The sequence below is a fragment of the Peromyscus leucopus genome, chromosome 8b, assembly GCF_004664715.2.
Source record: "Peromyscus leucopus breed LL Stock chromosome 8b, UCI_PerLeu_2.1, whole genome shotgun sequence".
Classification (NCBI taxonomy): domain Eukaryota; kingdom Metazoa; phylum Chordata; class Mammalia; order Rodentia; family Cricetidae; genus Peromyscus; species Peromyscus leucopus.
Genome location: NC_051086.1, coordinates 6344149 through 6370764, shown reverse-complemented (window position 1 = coordinate 6370764; position 26616 = coordinate 6344149). Strand labels below are relative to the sequence as shown.

The 26616-nt window shown below is 52.0% G+C and overlaps 1 protein-coding gene across 1 annotated transcript in view; it reads right to left on the bottom strand.

The window, feature by feature from the left end:
* Positions 1-213: 213 nt before the first annotated feature.
* The window catches only part of Ergic1 (endoplasmic reticulum-golgi intermediate compartment 1), a 103101-nt gene continuing 76698 nt past the window's right edge, over positions 214-26616 (bottom strand). The window contains exons 6-10 of the mRNA XM_028893367.2: positions 22547-22651; positions 20116-20176; positions 17329-17429; positions 14078-14200; positions 214-2102 (exon numbers count right to left, since the gene is read on the bottom strand). Coding sequence (XP_028749200.1) covers positions 1995-2102; positions 14078-14200; positions 17329-17429; positions 20116-20176; positions 22547-22651 — 498 coding nt within the window. The 3' untranslated portion in view covers positions 214-1994. The remainder of the gene's footprint in view (positions 2103-14077; positions 14201-17328; positions 17430-20115; positions 20177-22546; positions 22652-26616) is intronic.

Sequence of the window (26616 nt, the reverse complement as noted above, 5' to 3'; positions counted from 1 at the left end):
TTCTCTATACAGTCATGGCTGTCCTGGAACTTGTTCTGTAGACCAGGCTGGCCTTGAACTCAGAGATCCACCTGCCTCTGTCTCCCCAGTGCTGGAACCACTGCCCATTTGTCTTTAGCATTTTAAACCTCTGTCCTGTAGAATTAAATTTTACTCTCAGTCCCACCCTAGCCTCTCGGCCATCCAGCCACAACCCAGGCAGAGCCACAGCAATATTTCTGAAAAGCAGCCTTTTAATAATCTATTTGAACCCAGTGAGTGGGAAAGAATCAAAACATATGTCCCTCTGAGAATACCTTTACAAGAATAACAGGCCAGAGGCGTCTCTTCCATGGGAAACCGACATCCCCTGTGTCCTCACAAAAGTGGGATTTCAACTCATATGCATGCCACATATTTTCCCGCCCTGTCCCACCCTGCCCCACCCTCCACAGGTGACAGATTTACACACCAAAGGGACTGGTTTCTGTAACTGGGGAACAGAATGTTTAAAAAAAGAAAAGAAATCCATCCAAGTGGCCAGATACCAGAAATAAATCAGGGTCGGTTTACATACACAACAACAGTCAACTCATAGAAAAAGGGAACTTTTTCGAATTGGAATTCAGAGGCAAAAATTACAAATGGCAGAGAATCCAGCTACCCATAAGAGATTACTTAAGAAAAACAAAACAAAAAACCTTCCTACTGGAGGCTCCCCTTCATTACAAAAGTATGCAAGCAGTCTCTTATAAATGCAGCCCAGGCACGCGACTCTCTCTGGACATGAGAGCATAGCTAAAATTCTCCGCATGGAATTCATGCCTGGACCACTGCCCCTCCCTTTAGGACAAAAAGAGGAGGATGAGAGGGTAACAGGGAAGGGATCCACTTTAGGGGGAAGTGGAGGAGACACTGGAGCCCCCCAGGGGCTGGAAACGAATTGGTGTGTGCTCAGCTAATAGGGGATCTCAATGGCAAGTGGGTCCCAAATGCTGGGCACCCTTGGGGACCTACAAGGTAGAGGTGCAAAGAGAAGAAGCTGGTCTGCTTCTTTCCCCCAGCTAAGGCCTTGGGACCAGAGGTGGATGCCAAGACAAGATCAGTGGTGGTTTGCAGGGAAGGCTGCTTCTGGATTGGACAGACGTGCACAGACGGTGTGCCTTATGTGGTCCTCCAAGGATAACCTTCCAGTCACATGGCCCTAACCCTTGGCACTGCAGAATGTAACGGTGTATGTCAGGGGAACTTCGCAGTGGGAACCAGCCCCGTCACCAAGAAATGCTATTGCCACATAGCACAGCGGCTGAGGCACATTGGTGGGGATTCAGAAGAGCAAAGACAAGAGAGGAAGGGGCACCCGTGAGCCGCCTAAGGACTGGTGGGCAAATCCGAGTCTCTATCATTCTGCCAAACAATTGGGCATCTGCTTTCTAGAAGGAGGCAGGGGTGGAGCAAGGGATAATACCTGGGCTCTAGGTTGGGCATGAAGCCATGGGGCAGAAGCAAGTTCCAGCCACAGTGCCGTGTCTAGGGGCTTGCCTGCCAAGTACCATTCCAGGTTGAAAGCGCCAGGCAGCAGTACCTTTGGGCAACCTGGTCCTAAGGCTGAGAGCTCAGGCTGGCTGCTAGGGGAGAAATCGAGCTGTTAGTGTGTCCAAATGGTGGGGCTTAAAGATTGTCAAAACCCAGCTGAGAGCTGTTCTGTGAGGACTCTGGGCTATTCCCTACCAGAGAAAAGACTACAGCCTTCCCACGAGGGGTCACTAGCATCCCTGGAGTACCTCTCCATGCCTCACTCTGGTCTTGGGGCTCTGTAGGGAAAGGAACACCAAGACTCCAGGCAGTGTAAATTTATCTAAAACATGAGGAAAGAGGTAGCTGCAGAACCTTGTGCCACCCATCACCACCCCCCTCCTCCCACACACACTGGGCCAAAGAAGGCAGAAGGAGAGAGGGCGCTGGAGGTGGACTAGCAGGGTCCCTGGTCCTCAGTCGCTGGGCCGGGCAGGATGTCAGTGAATTTTGCCTAGCTGGATCTTCTTCCACGCTTCGGAGGCTGTGAAGATGCAGGAGTCCAGAATGCCAGCGACAGTGAAGGTCCCACCAATGATGGCACAGATCTGTAAGAGGGGAGAGAAGGGAGTGTGTCAGAGATCAGGGCTGAAGAGGCACCAGGCTGGCCCTCTCCTGCATCGCAAGAGGGTGAGCTCACTCATGAGGACACAGTTCCCATGATAGCCATTTTGTTTGCCATCTTGTCACCAACAGTAGTCAGGGCTCAAAGAAAACCACTTATCACCTGTATCGGTTCCTTTAGTTCCCAGATGAACTCTCTGAATGAGGAAGGGATTTATTAACCCATTTCACAGATAAGGAAAGTGAGTCTTGCCTGGGTCACTTCCCAGAGTTCACCAAGTAAACACCTGTGATTTGAACTCAGGTCTGTCTTGACCTTGGTGTCTGTAGTATTAACCTCCACTCTAGGTTTCTCAACTACATATGATCCTATTTTCAGATAAATGATGGAGGGTCTGAAATGTGATGCCTCTAACCCCAGGTCTTATAATATGCAGGTCACCTGGGACTGGAGTCTGGGTCTGACAGATCCACGGTGTCGGCCTGTGACTGACTCAGAAAAATGGCCAGAATGCTTAGGATTGGAAACATTCCTACTCTTTGGAGCTGGCCTTCCTTGAGCAGCCAGGAAGTAAGCAAACACACTCCAAAGAGCAAGGTCATAACCACAGAAAGTACCACCAAAGAGGCTTCCGGTGGCATGCCTGACACTGGAGTCCAGACAGTTCTTCACCCTAACGGGTTGTCCGTGCACTGGCGGGTGTCCGAGCTGTCCCCTTCCTCCTGCTGTCACCAAACATTGCTCAGTGTCGCCTGGAGGTGAAAACTGCCATTGCTGAGGATGACTGTAGGAGGATCAATGTGGCTGTCCATCTGTCAGCTGCGCACACACACACACACACACACACACACACACACACACACACACACACGAGACAGGGTCTCTCTACATAGCTCTGGCTGTCCTGGAACTCACTATGTGGACCAGGCTGGCCTCAAACTCACAGAAATCCCCCTGCTTCTGCTTCTCCACCGTTAAGATTAAAGGCATGAGCCACCATGCCCAGCCCCCTAAGTATATTTTTGATTTTGCTATTTTCAGCTTATGATGAAAATATGGAAGGCAAGTCCAACATACATGGAGGAGCATCTGTACTAACAAGTTGTCAAAACTCCATTTGCAACTTAACCTGACTTAGGCTTTACACACACACACACACACACACACACACACACACACACAATTTATTTAGTTATTATTATTTTTTTTGAGACATAGTTTCTCTGCATAGCCCTGGTTCTCCTGGAACTCAGTATGTAGATTAAGCTGGCTTCGAACTCACAGAGATCTGCCTGCTTCTGCCTCCCAGGTGCTGGGATTAAAGGTACACAGGCTTTTTAATGTTGATTACTATTCTTACACTAAAGCACAGCTCTGGATTTGCATCTGTGGACAGACATCCATTGAAATGTAACTGTCATAGGACTCTGGGTGGCAGTGGTGCATTCGTGGACCATTTGATGCGAAGAGGTGGGAAGGCAGAAGCCAGTGAGGGTGAGAGAAGCGCACAGCACATTGGCATTTATCTTTTATACGGTGTTTTCCTGAGACGGCTAAGCAGAGGTGTGCGAGGTTTAAGACAGAGCAGGTCTGTGTGGATGGCCTGTAAGGAGAGCGGCTGGCATTCCAGTAATAACAGCCCGAGAAACCCGAGCAGCCCCCCAGGGAGCTGAGAGGATGGGGACGCTGGGAGGATTATGATGAAGTGTTTTAAACAGGCCAGGCCTCTCCCCACCAGCCTCAGTGCATGACGCAGGGGCACTTTTCAGGGAAGGTGACGGCAGGGGAGCTGGTTTATTTCGGTAGAGTGGATCAGATGATGGCAGATTTTATACCACAAAATGCTTTTAGAGCTTGGAGCGGAGGGTAGGAAAATGTGACTTAAGTGCAATGGAGCAAAAAATAAAAAATAACCCCTCCATCTGCCTTCATCCACACATAACTTGAAGCCTGAATTCCTATGACTCACACACACCTGGCACCCGTCTGAGATCTTCTTTCATTGGGCTGGCCCAGGGAAGAGGGAGACATATGCACTGAGGCCCACCAGAAGATACAGCCTTTGGGGGAAACTGAGGGAGCATGCAAGCTAAGCAACAGGCCCAATCACAGGATAAGTTACTGCCAGCTTGAAGGCTAAGGGGGATGCTGCCGTGAGCATCCATGTGTATCTGCTGATGTCACTCAACCCACGCATACATTACAATGTCTACTGAAGGGGGTAGATTTTGGTGGACTGCAAGAAAGAAAGGAATTCTGATACATTTTGGGGGGCTTCTCTAGAGTTGAGAAGATTCTAATGGCCCACCCTTGCTTTCATTCCAGTGGTCCCTCATTCTCAGGGGATACATTATAAGAGGTGCCTGGAACCAGACAGTTTCAAACTCAATACTTAATGTACACTTAAAAACAAAACAAAACACGTTGGGGGGTGTGGGGGGGCTGGGGTAGGGGTGTGGGGGGGTGGCAGTGGCGGCGGCGGCGGCGGCGGCGGCGGCGGCGGCAGCAGCAGCAGCAGCACACGCCTTTAATCCCAGCACTCAGGAGGCAGAACCAGGCGGATCTCTGTGAGTTCGAGGCCAGCGTGGGCTACCAAGTGAGTTCCAGGAAAGGCGCAAAGCTACACAGAGAAACCCTGTCTTGAGAAACCAACAAAACAAACCAAAAAACAAACAAACAAAAACAAAACAAAACAGTACCTACTAATTTTTTAACTTAAAAATTAGGCACAATAAAAGACTAATGATAATAAAATAAGAATACTATATTTAGTAATATTATTTAATATCTTCAAAACACTTGTTTCTGAGAAATTCCTTCGAGTATTTTCACATCGTGGCTATGAACAAGCCACAAGGACACTGTAGTAGCCCCTCTCCACCCTCGGTACCTACTAAAATGAGGTGGATTAGGGTTACAGGGACAACCAGGAGGCTTGAAGCATGGAGTGTTCTTGAGTTGACAATACACAGGGACATGGCAACCACCAGCACCAGGGTGATACCATTCTGGGACTCACCGGGTCAGCTATCAATTATGGTCATCCCTTGTCCTAAAAAGGTCAGGGCTCTTACATGGGAAATGAAGCCACCAGCTGCATGAGAGTGTGATGGCCCTTCAAGGTGAGTTCCACAAGGGGGTGGCAGGAGTACAGGCCTCACCACTGATAGGTCTTGAGCAGTATGGGAAAAACAAATGGACCAGTTGTGAGATGAAGCTAGAGGTGATGAAGGAATGATGCTAAGAATGGCCTGAACAGAGGGCAGGGCACTGGACACTCAGCATCACTCGGATCTGCAGGGAGGGGCCCAAGATCAACCTAAATGAATAAATGTGTAGATAAAGCAAATGGTACTGTAGACATTAAACCCCCACCCTGTTGCTAGCAGCCTGTCTGGGAGTGCAGAGGTGAGGTGGGGAGGCATGTACCTCCTCACTACAAGTGACCACGGCAGACAGGAGGTGAGGACCAGGGCCTTTGCTGCTTGGAAAGCAGAGAGAACCCATCCTTGGGGCTTGGGCAGTGGCTGCCATGGAAGTGTCTTTCTGGGTCTCAGTTTTTCCATCTATAAGACCAGAAAAGCAGTCTCGTCCAATTGACAGTCGTTCTGTCGAGAACACCTCTAGAGTACTTGGAATTCAGTACGCGTTCAGTAAATGACAACTAATCTCATCTCTCAGTCTCCAGCCTTGTTGCTAAATGTGGTAATCTCTATACTTGAGACTCACTTTGGTCAGGGAAAAAAAATGAGTAAAATACTACCAATTATTTATTTATTTTTAATTCGCGTGTGTTAGTGTTTTGCCTGCATGTATGTCTGTGTGAAGGTGTCGGATCCCTTGGAACTGGAGTTACAGACAGTTGTGAGCTGCCATGTGGCTGCTGGGAACTGAACCCTGGTCCTCTGGAAGAGCAGAAAGTGCTCTTTATCGCTGAGCCGTCTCTCCAGGCTTCCTGTCTCAATTCCTTCTCTTCCTGGCACTTTCAGAGGAAGACAGTCAATCATGGAAGAACAGTACGGCAAGGTTCTCTGAAGACCCTGCAGCTGCCTAGACTCATGTTGGCCATGGGGACGGGCAGTCAGCCCTGACCTTAACAGAGGTGTGATGCCCAGGGGGGCATGGCTTAGGGCCGTGTCTAGGAGCATTCATGATGAAGAGCCTCCCTCTGGGCCAGGCTCTTTGGGTCAGATCCCCTTCACTTCCCTAATCAGGGGGCCCCTGATGTCTGGCCTGTGTCAACCCTATCGCTTGCTCTCTTATGTTCACGGCCAAGGGAGAAAAGACAGAAGTCACTGGTACAGAGCAGGTGTTCAAGACGCATTTGCTAAATAAGTAGACCGCAAGTGAACACAAGGATGAACAAGGAGTAGCTGAATGGGTTTGATCGAGCAAAGGAACGAGGGGCCCCTTGTTCCGCTCTGAGCAGGTGTCTGGGAGCTGGTGCGAAGGTGGGTGGAAAGGTGGGGGCTCGTGAAGCGGGGACAGGCAACAAAGTCGCCCACCCCACTGTGACTCCTTCAATCTCTGAGCCTGGGCAGTGCAGCCTGGGGCTGCGAGATACTCAGTTGCTGAGGCCATCCTGGCCTTGGAGTCTGTAGAGCCAGGCTTAGGTCTTCCTGTTGCTGTGGTTGTCTGTCTGCCTCCTAGTGTTCATGCCTCAGTTTCTTTGCTTTAAAAAAACAGGAAGACTACTTCTTAAGACTAGTGTGTCTTGGAATGAGCACCTGTGAGCACACACACCCCAATGCCGATGACCTTGGCCCTTGCTTCCACCAGGCCTCAGGACAGAGGGATAACGAGAGTGAGGAGGCCTCTCTGTTGCAGGGGGGTGGTTAGGGAGGAGAGCTGCTGGGCCAGGAAGGGACACGATGGCCAGCGCCTGCCTCCCTACCCTGGTCAGCAGCCGCAGCCCCAGAAACACGAGCAGGACAACTCACTCACCTAGGCCCCAGTGTGTCCAAGAGAAGCAGTCATGAGCTAGACATCACCAACAGCACCCCCCTTTCTGACCCAACCCCTCTTTCCCAGACCCTACGGCTTCCCAACTTTCCGTGGGGACCTGAATGAAGGCAGCTTACTTGAATATTTCACTTTGCAATTAATTTTTAAATTACATTTACTTATATACATAGGGTCACGGTGCCCGCGTGGAGGTCAGAAGACAATTTGCAGGAGGAGTCAGTTCTCTCCATCTACCACGTGGGGTCAAGCTTAGCCTTGTGGCAGGGGCCTTTACACGCTGAGCTATCATTCCATCAAGTCTAGTTTCTTGTTTTTCTTTTTTGCATTACTTGGGCCTCGAGCATGCCTGGCAAGTGTTCTGTCCTGGAGTTCACACCCCAGCATAACTTCAGAAGAAGATGTATTTCTTTACATGTTAACTCTGGCTTTCAATTCCTTATGCTATGGAAGGTCTGGGCTAGACAGCTGAATTCTTGTTCCACCAGGACTAACATCTTCCTGCCCCTCCTGGGCCTATGTTTACTGCTCAGTGGCTTGCTGTGAAAAAGTCTGCACCACCGCCACTCTGGGGAGGGAAGGGAAGGAAGCGCCGGGCAAACATTCCTGGGTGGAAGCCAGTTCTGTGATTTGGGCCAAGAAGGTCAGTTTAATTCTCTGGGCCTCAGTTTCTCTCACCTACGATTGGGGTGGCTATGGGGCCTGTGTGACCACAAATGCCAGGAACTGCTCATCTTTCCTCATCCAGGCAGTGCGGTTTCAAAGCTTGTGGAAAAGGCACAGTCAGAGGAAATAAATAATGAACCAAGTCTCATCATATGCTGCCGGAGGCAGACAGGCTGGAGCCGCGGATGAGAACACCCAAGTCGCAGAGGCAGGGGGGGGGGGGCATCAGGAAGGGAAGCTGACGATGGGGCTCCGGAGAGTTTGGGGATGGGAGGAAGAGAGGGACGGTGATCTTCACTCAGCATGTCACATCTTCTGGACCCCCTACTCTCAGCCCCTAATTCAAGGGAAGGTCTGAGGGAAAGTGTGCTTAACTGAAAACTCTCCTTCCCACCCTACCCCGAAGTTCCCGCTTGGTTGAGCACCTCTGTCCTGCCCTGGGACAGCGCTCTCTTCTGCCTTCTCATTCAGTTCTTGTGACTGTGCCACAGAAGAGAAGCCTCGTCCAAGGTCACACAGCAACCGAGAACGTGGGTATGGGAGGCTCCAGGGGTTTCTCTGTCTTGTCCCTACCCCTCAGTGCGCCTCCTCGTTTACGGAGACCTTGTAAGCCTACCCTACGGCACCCACTTTCTCCGTGTGCAGAGATCTGCACAGCAAATATCCTGGAATCAGGGTATTCAAAAGCCCTGCTTGCAGAGGTTGGGAAGTGAGAAGCGATGCATCTCCGGGACTAAACCTCCCTGGACCATGGTGCCCCGTCCTTTCCTTTTCTATCCCTTTCATCCCACAGGGCCCACCTAGGAGACAGTATGAGATAGTATGAGATAGTATGAGATAGTATGAGATAGTATGAGAAGCTCCGTCTCATTCAGCCCCATTCCCTCCACCTGCCCCTGCACACAGCTGTCTGCAAGACCTCACTTCACTCTGTTGCCCCAGATGGATCTGATCCCAAGGCTTCTGTACATTGCAGCCCTGAATCACGGATTCTGGGCTGTGTTCTAGCCGGCACATCGCAGTGGTGGTGGCGGAGGGGAATGAGGCAGGCACACGCCTCTAGCTCTTGGTTCAGTGGAGAGGAGGAGGCAGAGGAGAGAATCCAGGCCATCCACAGGAGGCTGCGAAGCTGCCCCCTGCCCAAGTGGCAAAGTCCACATAACCTTAGAGGAGTATAAAACTTGTGTGTATGTGTATGACATGCATGTCTATATATGCCAGAGGTCAACTCCAGGTGCCATTTACTTTGGTTTTGGAGACAGGGTTTCCCCCTGGTTTGGAACTTGCCAAGCAAGCTAAGCTGGCTGGCCAGTGAGCCCGAAGGAGCCCGCTGTTTGTACCAGTTCTGAGATTACTAGTGCACGCCACCATGGCCCAGCTTTTTTACGTGGATTCTAGGAAGGAACACAGGTCTTCATACTTGCATGACACAACCCTTTTCCAACTAAGCTAAAGCCTCAGACAAAACCAACCAACCAAACAACTCCCACCCCGGCCGCCCCCAAAACAAAACAAACCCAGGGACCGAACACCCAGCTTCCAGCTGGTTTACCTTCTGCTGTAGTATCTCAGTACCGGGGTAACAGCCCCTGTCCGACAACACCAGTGTCCTATGCCAAGGGCTTTGTGCCTTCTAGGGCCTCTGCTGCTCTAACACCCTTGTTCGAGAGCCCTTGTGTGGCAGGGAGTAGATGTTACAAAGATAGGCCTGGGGGTTGAGCCCCAGCTTCATCCAGCTAGGGACCGAACACCCAGCTTCCAGCACACTAAGCATGCGCTCCACCACAGAGCTACGCCCAGTCCTTCTAGTCAGTTTGAAGTTTGTCTCCAATCAACTCTTCACGCTTCCTCACATCTTGCCATAAAGGGCAGGCAGAAACCAAAGAGACATAGGTCCAGGCCGGGAAACTTGCAAACTGTTAGCCCTGCAGCCTCGGGTGGACACCTGGTTTCTTTTTATGGCTGTGCACATGCTGACATGGTGGTGATATCAGTTTACCTTCTGCTGTAGTATCTCAGTACCGGGGTAACAGCCCCTGTCCGACAACACCAGTGTCCTATGCCAAGGGCTTTGTGCCTTCTAGGGCCTCTGCTGCTCTAACACCCTTGTTCGAGAGCCCTTGTGTGGCAGGGAGTAGATGTTACAAAGATAGGCCTGGGGGTTGAGCCCCAGCTTCATCACTCACTAGCTGTATGGTCTTGGGGGGTGTCTTTGCCTCTCCAAGCCTTGGTTGAATTCATATCTAAATCAGAAGCAGTAGAACCTCTGCTGAGGTCCCTGGAAGGGGATAACTATAAAATTGCCTGTAGTGGGTGCTGAGTAAAGGCAGCCACCATCACTTCTGTGAGCAGCTGTTCTTTACACATCTGTGAACACCCGAGGCCAGGCCAGGCCTATGCTGGATGCTGGGACACCAGGGTAAATGAGTCATGATACCTGGAGGCTAAATTGGACCTGACAACTGGGAAGTGCAATCTAAAGCATGGAACGTTATTTTCCTGGTAAGGAAAGTGTGTGGGGGGCAATGGAAAGAACATGGGTGGGTGGGGCTTACTCCAGCCAAACTCCCTGATCCCGAGGCCCCTAAGTGTCTTTTCCGTTGAAAGGGCTGCATGTTAATGTTCAATGGGAGCACACCATCAGTATCTGGTACTTTCTGGTGGGCAAGAATTGTCAGTCACGCCAAGCCCAGTATGGCACTTAATGGCTTCTGGGTATTCCTTCTCTCAAAATAAACCATGCATAGAAAGAGATTTGACACCTCAAGTCATTCAATCTGTCACCACGGCCCACTTACATCTCAAAAGAAGGGTTTTAGCAAACTGCAGGGGACCGGCATGGAGGGGTGGGGGGAGATATAGGCATGTACATATGGCCAAATGCAACGCTTCTTTTGGTGTTAAGAATGTTCTGGTAGAGCAAGAGGGGTAGGTACTGTGAGGTGGGTTTGGTAGAGGTACTGTGAGGACCCAGAGAGGGGAGCCTTGGGCAGGCTGGTGCTGGAAGCTGCAGGGCATGTTCCCTGAAGACCTGACCCGGACGAGAACCCAGCATCAGCCAGGTACCAGGTATGCGAAAAACGCTTCTTTTGGAAGCTCTGCCCCTCACCCCAGCCCAGCCACACACAGCTGCTCCCCTCCTCTGAAGCCATCACATGACATCTTAGCCTAAGCCCTTCTTCAGCAGCCCCCGCGGAGGGGCTATTTGCAGAGGACATCCACTTGGAGTTGAGAGCTGCGCACACAAGTGTTTGGTTGGGAAAGGAGAGGATGAGAAGCCCATGGCAGGTGTCTCCACTCTGCTGCAGCCCCACCCACCCTCCGCAGGCTCCAGGGTCTTTGTGTGGCATGTCTGAGTGCCAGCATCACCCTCGCATCTGCTGCCCCGTGACAAAGGGCTTTGAAGCTCCATAATGACGCCATCTGCCGGGAGCCAGCTGGCTCATGAGCTGACCCTCCGGTTGCCATGGCAACCAAGATGGCAGCCTTGGGCCCTCAGAAAACAAACCAAGCTAAGGTCCGGAGGTTCCATGGAGCAGTGAGGTTAGCAAGCCTGGGGATTCATGGGGTCTTACCCCAGCAGAGGTGGACCGGACCAAGATGGCTGACAAGCTGGGGGCTGAAGGGAGAGGAGTCATGTTGGGTTAGGAAGATCGTTGTTCCTGTGGAAACTCCAGTTCTTGGAATGTCAATGGTTCACCTTGGCTGAACAGGGAGTCCATCCCAAGGAGAGAGCTGCTTGGCCTTCAAAAGGCCACTGGACTGATGTCTCTGCACACAAGAGGCCCTTTCCAAGGCAGCCTTCTCCCCTTCATGCCAGAACCTTGCTGAACAGGTGTGAGGGCCTCCTCTCTGCCACTGTGGAACCCAGGAGCAGGGCTCTCGTGGCACAGCACTGGGTTTTGACATGAATGTTCCACACCACTGGGAGGGTCAGGCTCACTCAGGCCTGGTATGGCAAAATCTAGAAAACAGTAAGGGAGTAACCAAAGCCGCTTCATCTCTCAGCCACTTGCCAAGGGATTTTTGATGCTCAGGAGCTCAGCTGCTTCCCATGAACAAATGGGAACTGGGGGTTGGGGACCATGGAGGGACCTTCATGGCCTAGCAGCGCAGTGTGTCAATGGTACCATTGGCACAGAGCCTCCAGGGCCTCTGAGGAGCAGGCCACACCTGCCTGGAAGCATGGAGGACTTCTGCTTCTAAGTGTCTGGCTTATTCTGGGTATGCAGTGGGACCAGACTGGGACAAGTCAACACCCACATGCACTTAGCATGTGCTTGCCTAGGGCATCTTGGGTAAAAGCATTTGTTCACAAACCCCTTAACTCGGAGGTGACAAGTTTTATAAATCTCCTCCTATATGTGGGTGCCTAGTTTTACCTCCTTTCCATCTTTGTGGTGAGTGGCAGACTTTGAATATCACCGGGCAGGTAGGACTGGACGGCTCTTAACATTTTGAGTCTCGTTTTTTTCAAGTTCAAGTGAAAGGAGCAGGGTTCACTGGTCTGTTTGGGGCAGAGCGGTCCTTAGCCCTGGCCTAGCTCCTCTGGCCACTTGCTACCGGGGAGGTCTTTCTATACAGATGTTGATGACCGTTCCTCCGCACACATGTGGCAAGCCCTTTCCAGCCTGTGTGTGGTGTTTCAGCTCTAGGTAGGAGCTGTTGGTTCAAGGGGAGCTTTGGATTCCTGTGTGCTCACAGAACGGCAAAAAGCTGTTCCGAGGCTTATCCAAGCCCCAGGCTTGTGGCACACGTTGCTCTTTTGATCTGCAGAGTTTTCCCTTCCATGATGCTCTCTGAGCCTCAGAGGCCCCGGAGGTAGCAAGAACAAAGACCATCATTCTTATGTTGCTTGTTAGAAGCAATGGCCTTGCCACAGATACCTCCCTGACCATGTGCCTTGCAGTGCCCACTGGCCCTCTCCCAGTAACTAGTCTTGATTTTCCTCTTGAGGAATGCCATCCCTCACAACCTTTGGTTCCAGAGAGGGCAAGAGACCTAGCCCAGGGCAAGCAGAGAATTCCGTTCTCTAAGCAATAGAAGGACATCATGGGACCTCAGCTGAGACAAGAAGAGCTTGGACCTTTCCAGGGTTTGGCATGGAGTTACTGAGATCTAGAGAGCTTCTGTTGGTAAATTCTGTCCTAGAACAAGGCCAGGATAGAGAGAGATGTAAAGACTGAAAGATGGAGAGAGATACTTCTCACCCAGTGGGTGACTAGATACAGCCAGGCCTGAAGCCGCCAACATACCACTCAGGCCAGCTGCATAGATCCTGTCTGTTCCTGACCCTGCTACAGCAGGAAATGAACCAGCCAGGATTGAGACCCCGATCTCAACCATCATTAAAAGTATGAAGTTGGGCGAAGTGGCATTCCTAGCTATTTAGGAGGCTCATATGGCACCCAGGAGGATTCCTGCCAGTTCCAGGCCAGCCTGGGCTACACACCAAGACCCAACTCATGCTGCACAAGGCTTTCCAATATTATATGCATCTTTAGGCCTCAGTGGCCAAATTGGACAGGTAGAGAGAGCAGTCTTGTCTTTCACCTCTGCTGACTCTGGCTTACCCCAGACCTCTGGAGTTTCTTGGGTAGAGCAGGCACCGTGACCCACCTGCCCTGTACAAGGGTGATGAATTGGAGGCCAGGAAACAGTTCACGTGACAGAAATAGTCAGTGCAAAAACTAAACTGCCATCCTAATGCTGCCTGGAGTAGACAAGGTGGAGAGAAGGAGAAACAAAGGCAGGATAGTGAGCAGAGAAAGAGTACGCTGAACCCAGGATGGCCGGACTGTGAGGAAAGACACGAGAAGAAGTTAAAAGGCATGGCATGGCATGGCAGGCATTCGGTTAATGGTGGCACATGCCTTTAATCCCAGCACTCAGGAGGCAGAGGCAGGCGGATCTCTGTGAGTTTGAAGCCAGCCTGGGCTACAGAGTGTGTTCCAGGACAGCCAGGATGGCATAATGAGACCCTTTCTCAAACAAACAAACAAACAAACAAACAAAACCCAAATACAAATGCTGAAAATAATTTCCACAGAACACCACCCAAAAGAGAAAATCACCAACATCCCGGAGCCAGGAGATTTCCCTTAGGAATTAGATGTGCTAGGTGGCGTCTCCCAGAACACGTCAGCTAGGGGAAAAGCCAGTGGTCCCAGCCTGCTTCTGGTAACACTTCACCGGTCTGGGAGACAAAGTCACCTGTGTTCAACTGGGGCCTGGCAGGCCCTGTCCGGTTCCAGCAAGAATAGGTGTGGGCTGCCCAGACAAGGGAGCCCACAGCAGACGCACAGCTGGCCCCGGGCCCTGGTGACTTACTGTGGTGATGAACCTGTAGAGCGGTTGCCTTCTCTCTGTGTACTTGACTGTGATGGGGCTGAGGTCATAGCGGAACCAGATGGCGGGGATAATGCGGCCCGTGTGGCTGTAGGCGACGTACTCCTATAGGAGAGAAAAAAGGGTGGTGGGAGAATTACAAGCAGAGCCAGCCTCAGGAGGGTGAGGGTGTGGACTGCAGCAGGGCATCCAGACAGCTTCCTCTCACTCCTCCTCCCAAGGCCTCAGGACAGGCAGCACAGTGGGGCGCTTTGTATCCCCTCAGCTGTAGGAAATGGACCATGTAACTCAGAAGTGGCGCCAGAACTGAGCACCGATCTGAAGGGTGAGATGTGAGAGGAAAGCTTTGCGCTCAGTCTGAGTATTTCCTCCTTGAATCACCTGGCCACATAAAATCTAGTCGCTTATTCTGTTGGGCACCTCTGCTGTTCTGGGATTCCTGGGGTGACAAGTCCTCTTCCCTAGAAGAGTCAGGGCTGCCAGGCGTGAGGACACAGACATCGCAGCATCACTGACTTCCAACAGTATTCATGTAGGGTGGAGGGACTCCAGTGCTCAGGGGGCCATAAATGAAATGGTGATTCTCCTTAGGGGAATCTGGAAGGCTCACTGAGGAGGGGACATTCTAAACCTCAGCTGATGGATAAGAAGACATCCTGCCTGATGTGTGAATGTGATGAGTACGAAGACCAACTGGGGGCGAGCCTGCCCACAAAGCAGGGCCGGCAGAGAGAACTGGAAAGGGGAAGTGCCCAGCCCTCCAGGGCTCCTAAGAAGCACACAGCAATGTGTGGCCCCCGAGGAGCTAAAGCGACGGGCTGTCTTTGGGCCAGCCTTACCCTCTCCTGAAGGGCTTGGTTTCTCCCACCGCAACCCTGGGGATCGAGCCGATGACCCACAGGATCTCTTATTGGGGCACTTCAGGGCACTGAGAAGCTCTGAGCATGTCTCTCTTGTTTACAACAAATGGAGATGGATGCTGGGTACCCCAAGCCCCACCTCTGTGTCCCCTGCACTGGTCTTGAGCAGCTGGGCTGATTCCACGGAACCCCCCCCGCCCCTGAGTCCTAACCTCTCACTGGACAGCTACTTCCATTCATAGGACAGGCTGGGGCCAGAGCCACGGAGAATGCTGAGTGAGCTGTTCCAGCCACCGGGCCCTTGCCAAAGCCTTGAGGGCAGGAGCCCGGGGGCAGAGAAAACTCCACTTTCCCAGGGGAGAGCTGAGAGAGCAGGGTGACTGTCTGGGTTGTGGCCCAGAGCTGAGGGATGAGAAACAGAATGAAAAATAGCAGCCGTGGACACCAACTACCCAAGCCCTTCTCTGCAGGCTGGGCGCTCGTCTGAAAACATTGCTTCATTTGACAGCAGTCTTGTGGAGTAACTACCACGGACATATTATAAACAAGCAAACAGGCGATGATGACTGAGCTGGGATGGGGGAGTGCGGTCCAGAGCCCCCCATGCTTCCTGCTCAGATGTGCCAGCACTGGGGGTTACAATGGTTTAAACAGGTCCCACCCCCTCAAAGTCATACGCATTTGTTTGTTGTAGTGCTGGTGGTTGAAACCAGAGCCTTGTGCATGCTGGGCAAGCGCCGTCAGCTCTCTTCCCATCTTAGTTTACATCGTCCCCTTTTCTGTAGGTCAGTGGATAAGTATAGTATACACACGTATACGGAAGTATACATTGGTGGTAACTGGAGGTGAGACCTTTTGGAGGTGATTAAGTTAGATGAGGCCATGAGGGTGGGGTGCCAGCGGCAGCATTGGTGCTTCTGTGAGAGGAGGAAGATGCTCACTCCTAGGCTGCTAGTGTGCTTGTGTCTCTCCATGCCCTGCCTGCCCACCACTGTGTGGTGATATAGCAAAAAGGCTCAGCACAGGCTGGGGACAATCTTTTTGACTTTCTCTTCTCCAGCTCCATGAGATAAATCAACTTCTATTCTTTATCTGTTACCTAGTCTTCGGATTTTGTTACATCATCAGGGAAGAGAGTAGGCCTCCCCAGAGAGTTATGGATCAGAGCAAACCAGAGCAGAGGGATCCGTCACTGAGAGTCTTCCCAAGTAGGTAAGCCTGGATAGCCCCTTGACAGATGGACAGACTGGACAGATGGAGTGGGTGAGCAATCGGGGGCTCTGGAGCCCAAAAGGAACCTGGTCCTAATCCCTACATGGCAGCTAGACAGCTCTGTGACTATCTCTCAGTTGCTTGCTGACCAAATCTGTAAAATGGGGACAACAGCTCCCATATCAGGGCAGTCATGGTGACTGAATTGGTGATGGAAGCCAGGTGGTGGCGCACACCTTTGATCTTAGCACTTGGGAGGCAGAGGTAGGCGGATCTCTGTGAGTTCGAGGCCAGCTTGGTCTACAGAATGAGTTCTAGGACAGCCAGGGCTACACAGTGAAACCCTGTCTTGAAAGAAAGAAAGGAAGGAGGGAGGGAGGGAGGGAGGGAGGGAGGGAGGAGGAAGGAAGGAAGGAAGGAAGGAAAAAAGGAGGGAAGGAAGGAAAGAAGGAAGGAAGGAAGGAAGGAAGGAAGGAAGAAAAGAAAATGAATGGTGATGGAGGCAGGCAGCTGGGTGTGTCTAGTTCCTAAGAACTCAATACATGACCACCCAATCATGACTATAGTTGAGCTAAACAGTCCACCATTTACTTAGGGTTTGGGTAGCCCTGCAACAGCAGAGACAGGAGAGCCCTGGTGGTAAACAGGAAAACCCACCCGCTGGGCTGGGGCAGGGGTTCCTCCTACTCCGAGCACTAGTGTCCACTGGCAATGCGGTTTCTGGAGGGCCCCAGCCACTAACTACAGGGTCATCTCATTTCATCAGCTCTGATGTCCCTCTGTCTGTCTGTCTCTTGGAGTGTTGGGGTCCTGGGACACCCACAGCCACCCTGATATGATTCCTCGGGCATCTACCATGTGCTGATCCATAGGAGCCTGAAAAAATCAGGACCAGACGATTTGGGACATTTAGGGACAGTCCTCTGCCTGCTATTTCAAACAGATCACATTTTATCTCTTTGTTAGTTTCTCCCCTAGACCTTGAGGCCACCACAATGACAAGGACTGAGTACTTCATCTTTACCTAGACTAGACAATGAGACTGGTAGGACTACCTACTCCCCATTAATTCCTTTCAGCAGAACGCACGGGGGCATTGCCTCTTCTCTCGGCCAGCAGAGGGCGCAACTGCGGTGCTCAGTCCATTTCCAGCCCACTCACCTTGTTGGCCACTGTGTACTGGTAGGAGTAACGCTGCTTGCCGTTCTTGTCCTCATACACTGTGGGCACAATCTTCAAGATGTAGTCATGGGAGGCCAGGGCTGCAGGGAGCAGAAAACAAGATGAAACAGGGGTTGGGCACGTGGGTACTGCTGGCGGGGTGGCCCCACGTGTCACCCCAAGCTCAAGTCCTCCTGGCATCCCAGAGTGCTTTCCCCTCTTCTCCGGAACGCCAGGGCCTGAGCAATTAATTCCATTTGCTGGGATCTTTACATCTGCATTACATAACATATAATATTCGGGGTCACACACTCACAAATGGGGCAACCATTAAAGAGGGCTGCTGAGAAGGCATGATCTCCAAGAGCCACGCCACGGCTCAGCATGCTTCTGTGAACCAGGGGCCGGGGGACACGGTCTCTTCAATGTGTGAACACACAGAATTATCTAGAAAGAGCTCCAGGAAACGGAGCAGCTTCAGTGTCCCCTTTACCTAGACTAGAGAGACCGGCAGGACGGCACTCCTCACCATGCCCCACTCCCCACAAAAGTTTCCTGGGGGAAAGGTGGGATTCGCGAAAGACCCCATTTCATTGTGGGCATTGTCTGCATGCCTTTCCTTTTAAAATAAACTGGGTTGTTCCGGGTTGCAGAGAGAAAACCAAAAAGAACCCCCCAGAAAGAACTACGTAAGAACTGATTACTCCCCAAGGATGGGGGTGTGTTCAGTGGTCAAGCACCTGCCTAGCACACACGTGGCCTTGGCCTCAATGCCAGCACTGCAAACACAAAAAACCAAAAACCTGGTCAACTTCTCTCTTCTTTCTCAATAAACATCTGATCGTTCAGCCCTGCAATATTTCAACATAATCCCCTTATCCAGCTCTCTCCTCTCCTCCAGCTTGGATGGGGGAAGACGTTGAGGACAAGGACTAAGCCTTACATTCCAACCCCCAAACCCTGCACAGAGCCTGGTACTGAGTGGACAGTGGCAAATCTTGCTGAATGAATGAATGGACAGAAGGATGACTGGACAAAGGCATGAATGGAGAATGGATCAATCAGCTACTGATAAGCATGAGGTAACGGGAATCAGAGCTGCCACAGCCTCCCCGGGCATGAGGTAACCGGAACCAGAGCTGGCACAGCCTCCTGGGGCAAGGACTTCTGAACCTTGTGGTCCTTTAGGACGCCAATAGAGGTCCAACATCTATCCCTCTCATTCCTTCTAGAACCTTAGGCTGGGAACCATGGAGCTAAAATAACATAGAAATTGGGTTTCCTGGGTCCTAATCTTGGTCTCCACAAGTCAGTCCTGTTTTCAGACTCATGTATAAGAGTGGTGGGCATAGAGAGAATCTTCCAGCCCTGACAAGTTCACTCCCTGACTCTTCCTGACCCTTACGAGGCCCCAGGAAAGCACGGGACTTCTGAAATCAAGTTGACACCCCAGGAAGCTTGGAGAAAGCCCTCTAGCCTTTAAGCTAAGCCCAGGGGACCACATACCTCTTGTTCATGCCTGCAATGGCTCTCAGAGTTCTGAGCACTAGGATCACCTGGGATCAAAGGCAGACCCTAGTTCTCATCCCTGGAGACTCCCATGTGATGGACTCAGTATCTATAACTAAACCAGGAGGCCAAAGACCACCTTGAAGTATGTATCTCAAATTCCATTACCCAGGGATAAAGTGTGAAGTAATCAATACCTTAGCAAAAGTCCCAACTGTAATTTTTTTTTGTTATTTGCACAAAACAAAGGCAGTCTCTCTCTCTCTCTCTCTCTCTCTCTCTCTCTCTCTCTCTCTCTCTCTCTCTCTCACACACACACACACACACACACACACACACACACACACACACACACACACGAAAGTCACCCTTATGTCTACTGTGTACAGAAACCCAGTTCACATTCCCACTCAAGTATAACATGTCAGATGTCCTCATGGAATCACACTGGGGCTTCTCCTCAGGACCAGGTATCATGAACATCTTTCAACAACACCGAATGGAAGCCTGGAGAGACTGTTTGCTTCGCCTCCTTGTTTCCAGAACTCGGTACTGTGCCTGAGCAATATGCAGTGGGCGTCTGACTGCCAAACAGTCATGAGACATCACGGCCAGCAGCGGCCACATTCCAAGATGCAGGTCCCTACCACACACTAGGGGTAACACTAATATGGTTCTTCAAAGTGACCCAGTGGACATTATTTTTCTTAGCTTAGTGTGTGTGTGCATACACACACACATGCACACACGGGCATGTATAAAAATGGATACATATGTGTGTATATGTGTGTGCACTCTTTGGCCCTGAGTAGAGAGATACAGCACTCTCTAAAACTCTGGAAGAAGCCAATGGTTGACAGGAATCGTTTGGGCAGGAGATGGGGGAGGGGAGGGCCCTGGCCCTCTATGGAGCTGGTTTCCATAGAGTGGATTCTGGCTCTGCCGCAACTCTATGGGATCCAGGTGACTACCTCCGATCAGGACGATGGCAAAGTCATGATTAACAACAGTGACAGTAGCTGGTGTCAGAGTTTGGCGATATTCCAGGGCTGCGCTCTACCTTCTCTAGGGACAGGCTACTCTCTTCCCTTTTCGGTAAAGACAGGAATGAGTCTGCATGCCTCACGGGGCAGCCGTGAGGAAGGAATGGTTGGAGGATATGACCTCGGCTTGCAGCAAGCATCTGACTAACTCCTGTCCCTCTGGCTGCCATGTTCCCGTGCCACCTACTGTGAGGGGACACCTGGGGGAGAGGGTTGCTTATGCTGGGATACTCACGGTTGGAGGTGAGTCTGTCCGCTCCACCGAGAGCATTGAAAGCTCCATGAACATTCTGCACCTGCAGAGAAGCACAGTGAGAGAAGGTCCCCAGGAGGATGCCACCTCCAAGCCTAGCCTTGTCAGTGGGGACTGGCCAGGGACCACCAGGTCACGAAGGGCAGGCAATCCAGCAGGGACTGGTTCATACAAGGGCCTGGGGGGCAAGGGACAGTGCAGGCTGGGTACACAGTAGGCAGCAGCATGCTTGACATTTTAAGCACCTACTCTGTCCTGGCCACTTTGTGCCATCTCATTTATCCCCACTTAAAAACAGACCTCTTAGCCCACTCTACAGACTAGCAAAGCAAGGCTTGGAGCAGTACCCCAACTTGTTAAACATCTGAGTTGGTGACTGAGCCAAAGTGGACTCACTCTGTGTCCCTAAGAATCTGCAGAGAAAACTCAAAGGACCATTCTTGTCACACTCCTTCCATGACCCTTCCAGCTCTGTGAAAGGTCCTGAGAAGAGCCAGCTTAGGGTCCTACTGTGTCAGCTGTAGGTGACACAAAAGAGTTATGAAGAGTCACCTCCACACGGCAGTGGTCAGACTGTCCTCGGGCAGGGGCTGCCGGAGAAGCAGGCGAAGAACCACATTCCCCTCTCCTTCGAGGACAAAACCAGGCCGGCTGCAGAACAAGTGTGCCCCGTACATGGAGCCCGCCACCGGGTCCGGTTAGCAAGGGCTTCTGGGAGGAGGGATCATTGACACTGATCTGGAGGAAGGCCCAGAGTGGGCCAAGCAAGCAAAGCCTGCAAAGGTCTGAGCCTGGAGACCGGGCCAGACAGAGACCCAAGGGACCCCAGGGAAGAGGGAAGGGGAAGAGCAGGGTGAAGGTGGGATAGGCCCCTGTAGAGAACGCTTTAGCAGCAGCAGGTGGGGGACATGACCCTCAGGCTGGCCTCACAGGCTGATGCTTGCTGACAGTCACAGAAGTACACTTTCAGCATGTGACCAGGGCAGTGTAGGGCAGCAGTGTGTCCATCTGCTGCCTTGGGACCCCAAGTGTGAACAACTTGGTTCCTGATCCCCAAGGATGGAGGTGTCATGGTGTTGGAAGTCTCACACCAGCAGGGACCACCCTCGGCCTGACCAACATGTGCAAGACTTGGCACACAGTGGGTGGTTGACAAATGTGAACAGATGGACATGGGTTGGCTCTAAGCTAAGAAAAACTCCAATTCCTGTGGAGCAGAGGATAGCTGTAATCCTTTGGTTTTGTGCCTACATGCAGCCCAATCCACCCTCTCCCTTCTCCCCTGCCTTAGTTAGTCTGGGTCCGTGTTATCCTTGCCCAGGGCATATCCCTTCCTTCTCTTCTTGCCTACAGTCTTGCTTCATGGACCCTTCTTCCTCATAAAAGATGTATGTTCAGTGTGGCAGTGGCCTCACTCATCAGCATCCCCTCCTATGTGAGTGCAGCAGTGGCCTCTCTCATCAGCATCCCCTATGTGTGTAGCAGTGGCCTCACTCATCAGCATCCCCTATGTGTGTGGCAGTGGCCTCTCTCATCAGCATCCCCTATGTTAGTGTGGCAGTGGCCTCTCTCATCAGCATCCCCTCCTATGTGAGTGTGGCAGTGACCTCTCTCATCACCATCCCCTATGTGTGTGGCAGTGGCCTCTCTCATCAGCATCCCCTATGTTAGTGTGGCAGTGGCCTCTCTCATCAGCATCCCTTCCTATGTGAGTGTGGCAGTGGTCTCGCTCATTAGCATCCCCTTCACCAACCTAGCACAGACTTTCCCCACACAAACCCAGTTCCCTGCTCCCTTCCCTTCTCTGGGCTTTCAGCCAACTGAGAGGAGCCCTCTTGGGTGACTCAGGCCTTTGGCACTTCATGTCTGTATGTGTCATTCTGGGGTCACACATACATGCTGATTAATTTTTCTGAAAGTCAGCGTGAGAGTCTGTTAATATAAAAACAAAGGGTTGGGTATGGCATAGAATGGGCCTTCGGAGAGAGGGTGATGTGTCCGATGATCCCCTGCCTGGGTCTTGTGTCACTGCCCATCATGGGCCTGGCCATGTTTGGACGTAGCAAGAGGGAGAAGGCCCTCTCCCTAGTACCATGCTGGTAGTATGCTCTTGATTTCTGAGACTCCAGAGCTGTTCATTAAACACCACCCAGTCTGTGCTGCCCAGTGAGAGCAACAGAAAATAGACCAAGACAGCTATGAGGAGAGTGAACCGAGCTCTGGAGTCCACCTCCCTCCCAGCCCCAGTTCCCAGCCTGAGCATCTGAGTCTGCCGTGTGGTTGGTGACACCGTAGCCACATCCTCAGAAGACGTGACAACCAGGAGTGGAGTGGAACAGAGCCTCATGTGGGTGACCCTTAGGGAGGAGCCCCGATACACCAGCTCACTCTTGTCTCCCCATCCCCAACTCACCTGTAGTGTATCTCCAAAGGAGAGCTTGTGGATGATATGTGTCATGTCCGGGTTCTGTGGCTGGGCTGTGGCACTGTGTGTGGACACGTGGAAGTTGCCGGGGACCTAGAGGGAGGAAGGCAGGTCTCATGAATCTGGGTGGTTGTCCAAAGAGGGCTAACTGCAAAGGCTGTCTGGTCTACCTATGGACTGGGGCTCTGGCTCCGCATTTCCAACTGCATGACTTTGAGGATGACTGGGACACTCACAGAAGCTACTGGAAGAGGACAACCCAGGGTAAGAGCGCATGTGAGGTATATCCAGTGGACACCCGACAGAGCCTGAACTCAAATCGACAGCAGTCCCCAGCCACCTTTGTGGATTCGAGGCCGCTAGCTCCACAGTGGGTGAGGGTGTACTCTGGACCAGCAAATGACTTCCTTTAACTCTAAACCAAGCTCACACCTACTCAAGTTGGCCTCATCACCACTGACAGGGAATCCCAAGAGACCGACTACAGTGGCGGCCTTCGTCGTCCCTACCCACAATCCCTGCAGAGAATCTCAGAACAGCTTCTGCCCTGGTTCCCAGTGTCTGCTCACCCTTGCCTCTCCCCACACAGACCCTTCCCCAGGGCTGTGAGAGAAAGTGTGTTAAATCCTAACCTTTGATCTTGTCACACCTCAGCCCTAAACCCTCCAAGGCTTCTGAAGGGCAGCCTGGTTTTTGTTTTTTTTTTTTTAAATTTTGTTTATTTATTATGTATACAGCGTTCTGCCTGCATGTATGCTCGCAGGTCAGAAGAGGGCGCCAGATCTCATTACAGATGGTTGTGAGCCACCCTGTGGTTGCTGGGAATTGAACCTGGGGCCTCTGGAAGAACAGCCAGAGCTATTAACTGTTGAGCCATCTCTTCAGCCCGGTCAGCCTGCTTTTTGAAGGTGGTTTGTCACACAAGAGTTCACGTGCTGGGGGTGTGGCCTCACTGTGGCCATGAGCATAGAGGCAGGTCTTGTACGATGTGGGGTCTAGTTGGGGGCGGTGTCCCTTAGGCTGCTAAGGATCATTGCTCTCAGAATGGACTGAAGTGGTTCTTTGTGGGACCTAGGTTGGTTTTTGAAAGAGCAAGGCTGGCCTGGCCTCTCTCTGCTTCCTGTCCCACCATGGCATCCTTCCTTTGGGATCCTGTCTGTCACGTGTCCACTACTGTGATACTGTCCACTGAGAGGACCTCATCAGAGGCCAACTGATGGGCACCGTGTCCTGAATTTTTCAGCCTCTAGGGCTAAATAAATATCCTTTCTCTATCCATTATTGCCTCAGTATTTCACCACGGCAATGGAAAAACTGAGTGACCCAGTTGAGTCCGCATGCTCCTCCTGCAATGTATCCTGGCCGCTGGCCACACTCAGTCCTGCTCTCCATGCCTCATCAACACCGCTCTCTGCTCACTCCTCAACCCCACTAGCCTCCGATGGCACTGGGAACAGTGTCCTGCACAGCCCCACCTTGGGGCCTTTGTGCCTCTCACTTCTTCCTGGAATGCTTGTCCATCAAGCTTTTCCCACCTCTCTTTAGTCCTATGCTCAGGCTGGGGGACGCCCTCAGCTCCGTTTTGGGGATATGTTCAGGGAGGGCTTCCCAGGGGGAAGGATTCCCTCGTGCAGAGGCCCGAAGGCCGGAGTTTCTCAGGAAGACAGGGTAAGGTCTCAGAGCAGAGAGCAGGAGCAAGCGGAAGCCGTGCCTGAGAGAGAGAGGAAATCCCCGAACAGAAAGGGGTCAAGGATAAGGCCAGTGGCAGCCAGCAAAAGCAGGAGGGTGAGGCCATTTAGCTAAAATCCCAGCTGCCACACTGCAAACCCAGGGTCTGTCTTATTCCAACTGCCAGGGAGTGAGGAACATGGCCACATCCTGGCATGTGACGGTCCCTCAGGGAGCCTTATGTCCGAGAACTGTTTGAGGCACTGGGCTGAGGGCCTTCAGCGCTGACAGTCTGTCTTCAGCCGTGGCTGAAGTGGGCAGCCCAGGGGGCCAGGGGTGGCAGCTCAGGAAGGTCCCTAGGATGAGCAGAGCATGAGCATGGCCTGCCTCAGAGACCTAACACGAGTGGTTCTCCACACTTGGGCTCATGCCCGGTTGTCACCCTGTGCCTCAGTTTTCCCATGGGAAAGTGGGGACGATGACCACAGAGGTTTTGAGAATGGCAGAAGTGCTCAGGCACGTGAGATGAACATGCTTCAGTCCTCACAAAGAAGGGGCCCTGGCAGAGCAGGCAGCAGGGTGTGAGGAAAAGCCACTGCCTTGGAGAACAATTTCACGCTTCCTTTCACAGCGTAAGCAATACCTGAGTTTATTTCCATTACAAAACCTGCACAGGGCTAGGTGAGGCTTAGCAGAGATGCAGCCAGGCGCCTACGTCAGGAAGAGCACCTTGCCACACACACACAAGGCCTTGGGATCCATTCCAGCACCCGGGGGGAAATAAGAGCCCTTTACGCAATACCATCAGAGCTCCTCAGAATGACAGAGTCCTGGCAGGTTTTCTGGGCAGTGGGCCAGGCCACAGGCACAGACAGCCTTGGGTTTGGGGTCTCTGTCCCCAGGGTTGAGAGAATGGAGAAAACTGGCTCCTGGGTATCTGCCACCCGCTGCCAGCCCTTCGAGGCTGTGACTCAGTAACCCCCTCCACTCCACACCAAATCCATCACAGGGGGCTGAGTCACACAAGCACACACTGAGCCCAAGAAACAGAAGAGGACGCTTTTGGAACCTGTGACTTAGGCACCTACGTCAGTGTCTTGGATGGATTTTAAAAATATATAACTGGATTCGGTCCCCCCCTCTCCCCACTTCCCTCTGCCTTCCTTCCAGAGGCAGCCATGATTAGCAGGGCTACCAGGCAGGCTCAGTCTGAGCTGCTGGGGACTGCTGGGGCACCTGCAGGTGAACTCTGGCATCTGGCTGTTGGTCGACTTGCTGATGGCTGGAAAAGGGGCCATTAAAAGGTCTATAAAGGGGACAAGTCTGTGTCTAATGATGGCGATCAGGGAGGGCAGCTGCTCTCCTTGTCCTCAAAGCAGGCTGTCACACTGGCTTTATTTTATTTTATTTTATTTTTTGGAAGGGGGGTTTTGAGACAGGGTTTCTCTGCATAGCCCTGGTTGTCATGGAACTCACTCTGTAGACCAGGCTGGCCTCGAACTCAGAGATCCACCTGCCTTTGCCTCCTAAGTGTTGTGATTAAAGGTATGCGCCACCACTGCCTGGCTTATACTGTCTGTCTTCAGGACAGCTCCAGAGGCACAAGACACCAGAAGGGGAGTGGGCAGGATCAGGAGTCTGTATTCTCCAAAGGGTTGAGTGGACAGTGGTCTGAAGAACATGGCCACTCTGGTCATAGTATGTATAATACAGATGTTAAAAGCAGTAGTCACAGGCAGGGCTCAGGGCCCAGTGGCCAGATGCCTGGGTTCAGACACTGTGGTCCCTCAAATGCTACTTGACTCCCATGCTCCAGTTAAGGAGCAGGTAAGAATCTACTAGACAATGACCACAGTGTCCTTTCACAGGCACCCTGGCCACCATGCTCTCCTTCTCTGGCTCAGAGAAGCCCAGTTTCTTGCATGTCTGCTGTTCATGTGCAGTGTGCAAACACACTCACACCAAATGATGTCAAGCATAGGCTGACAAGGGCAGGGCCATAGCCTACTGATGGGTTACAAGGCAGGGCCATAGTCTACCGATGGGTTACAAGGCAGGGCCATAGTCTACTGATGGGTTACAAGGCAGGGTAATAGTCTACTGATGGTTACAAGGTCAGGGCCATAGTCTACTGATGGTTACAAGGTCAGGGCCATAGTCTACTGATGGGTTACAAGGTCAGAGCCATAGTCTACTGATGGGTTACAAGGCAGGGCTATAGTCTACTGATGGGTTACAAGGTCAGGGCCATAGTCTACTGATGGGTTACAAGGGCAGGGCCACAGTCTACCGTTGGGTTACAAGGGCAGGGCCACAGTCTACTGTTGGGTTACAAGGGCAGGGTCATAGTCTACCGATGGGTTACAAGGCAGGGCCATAGTCTACCGATG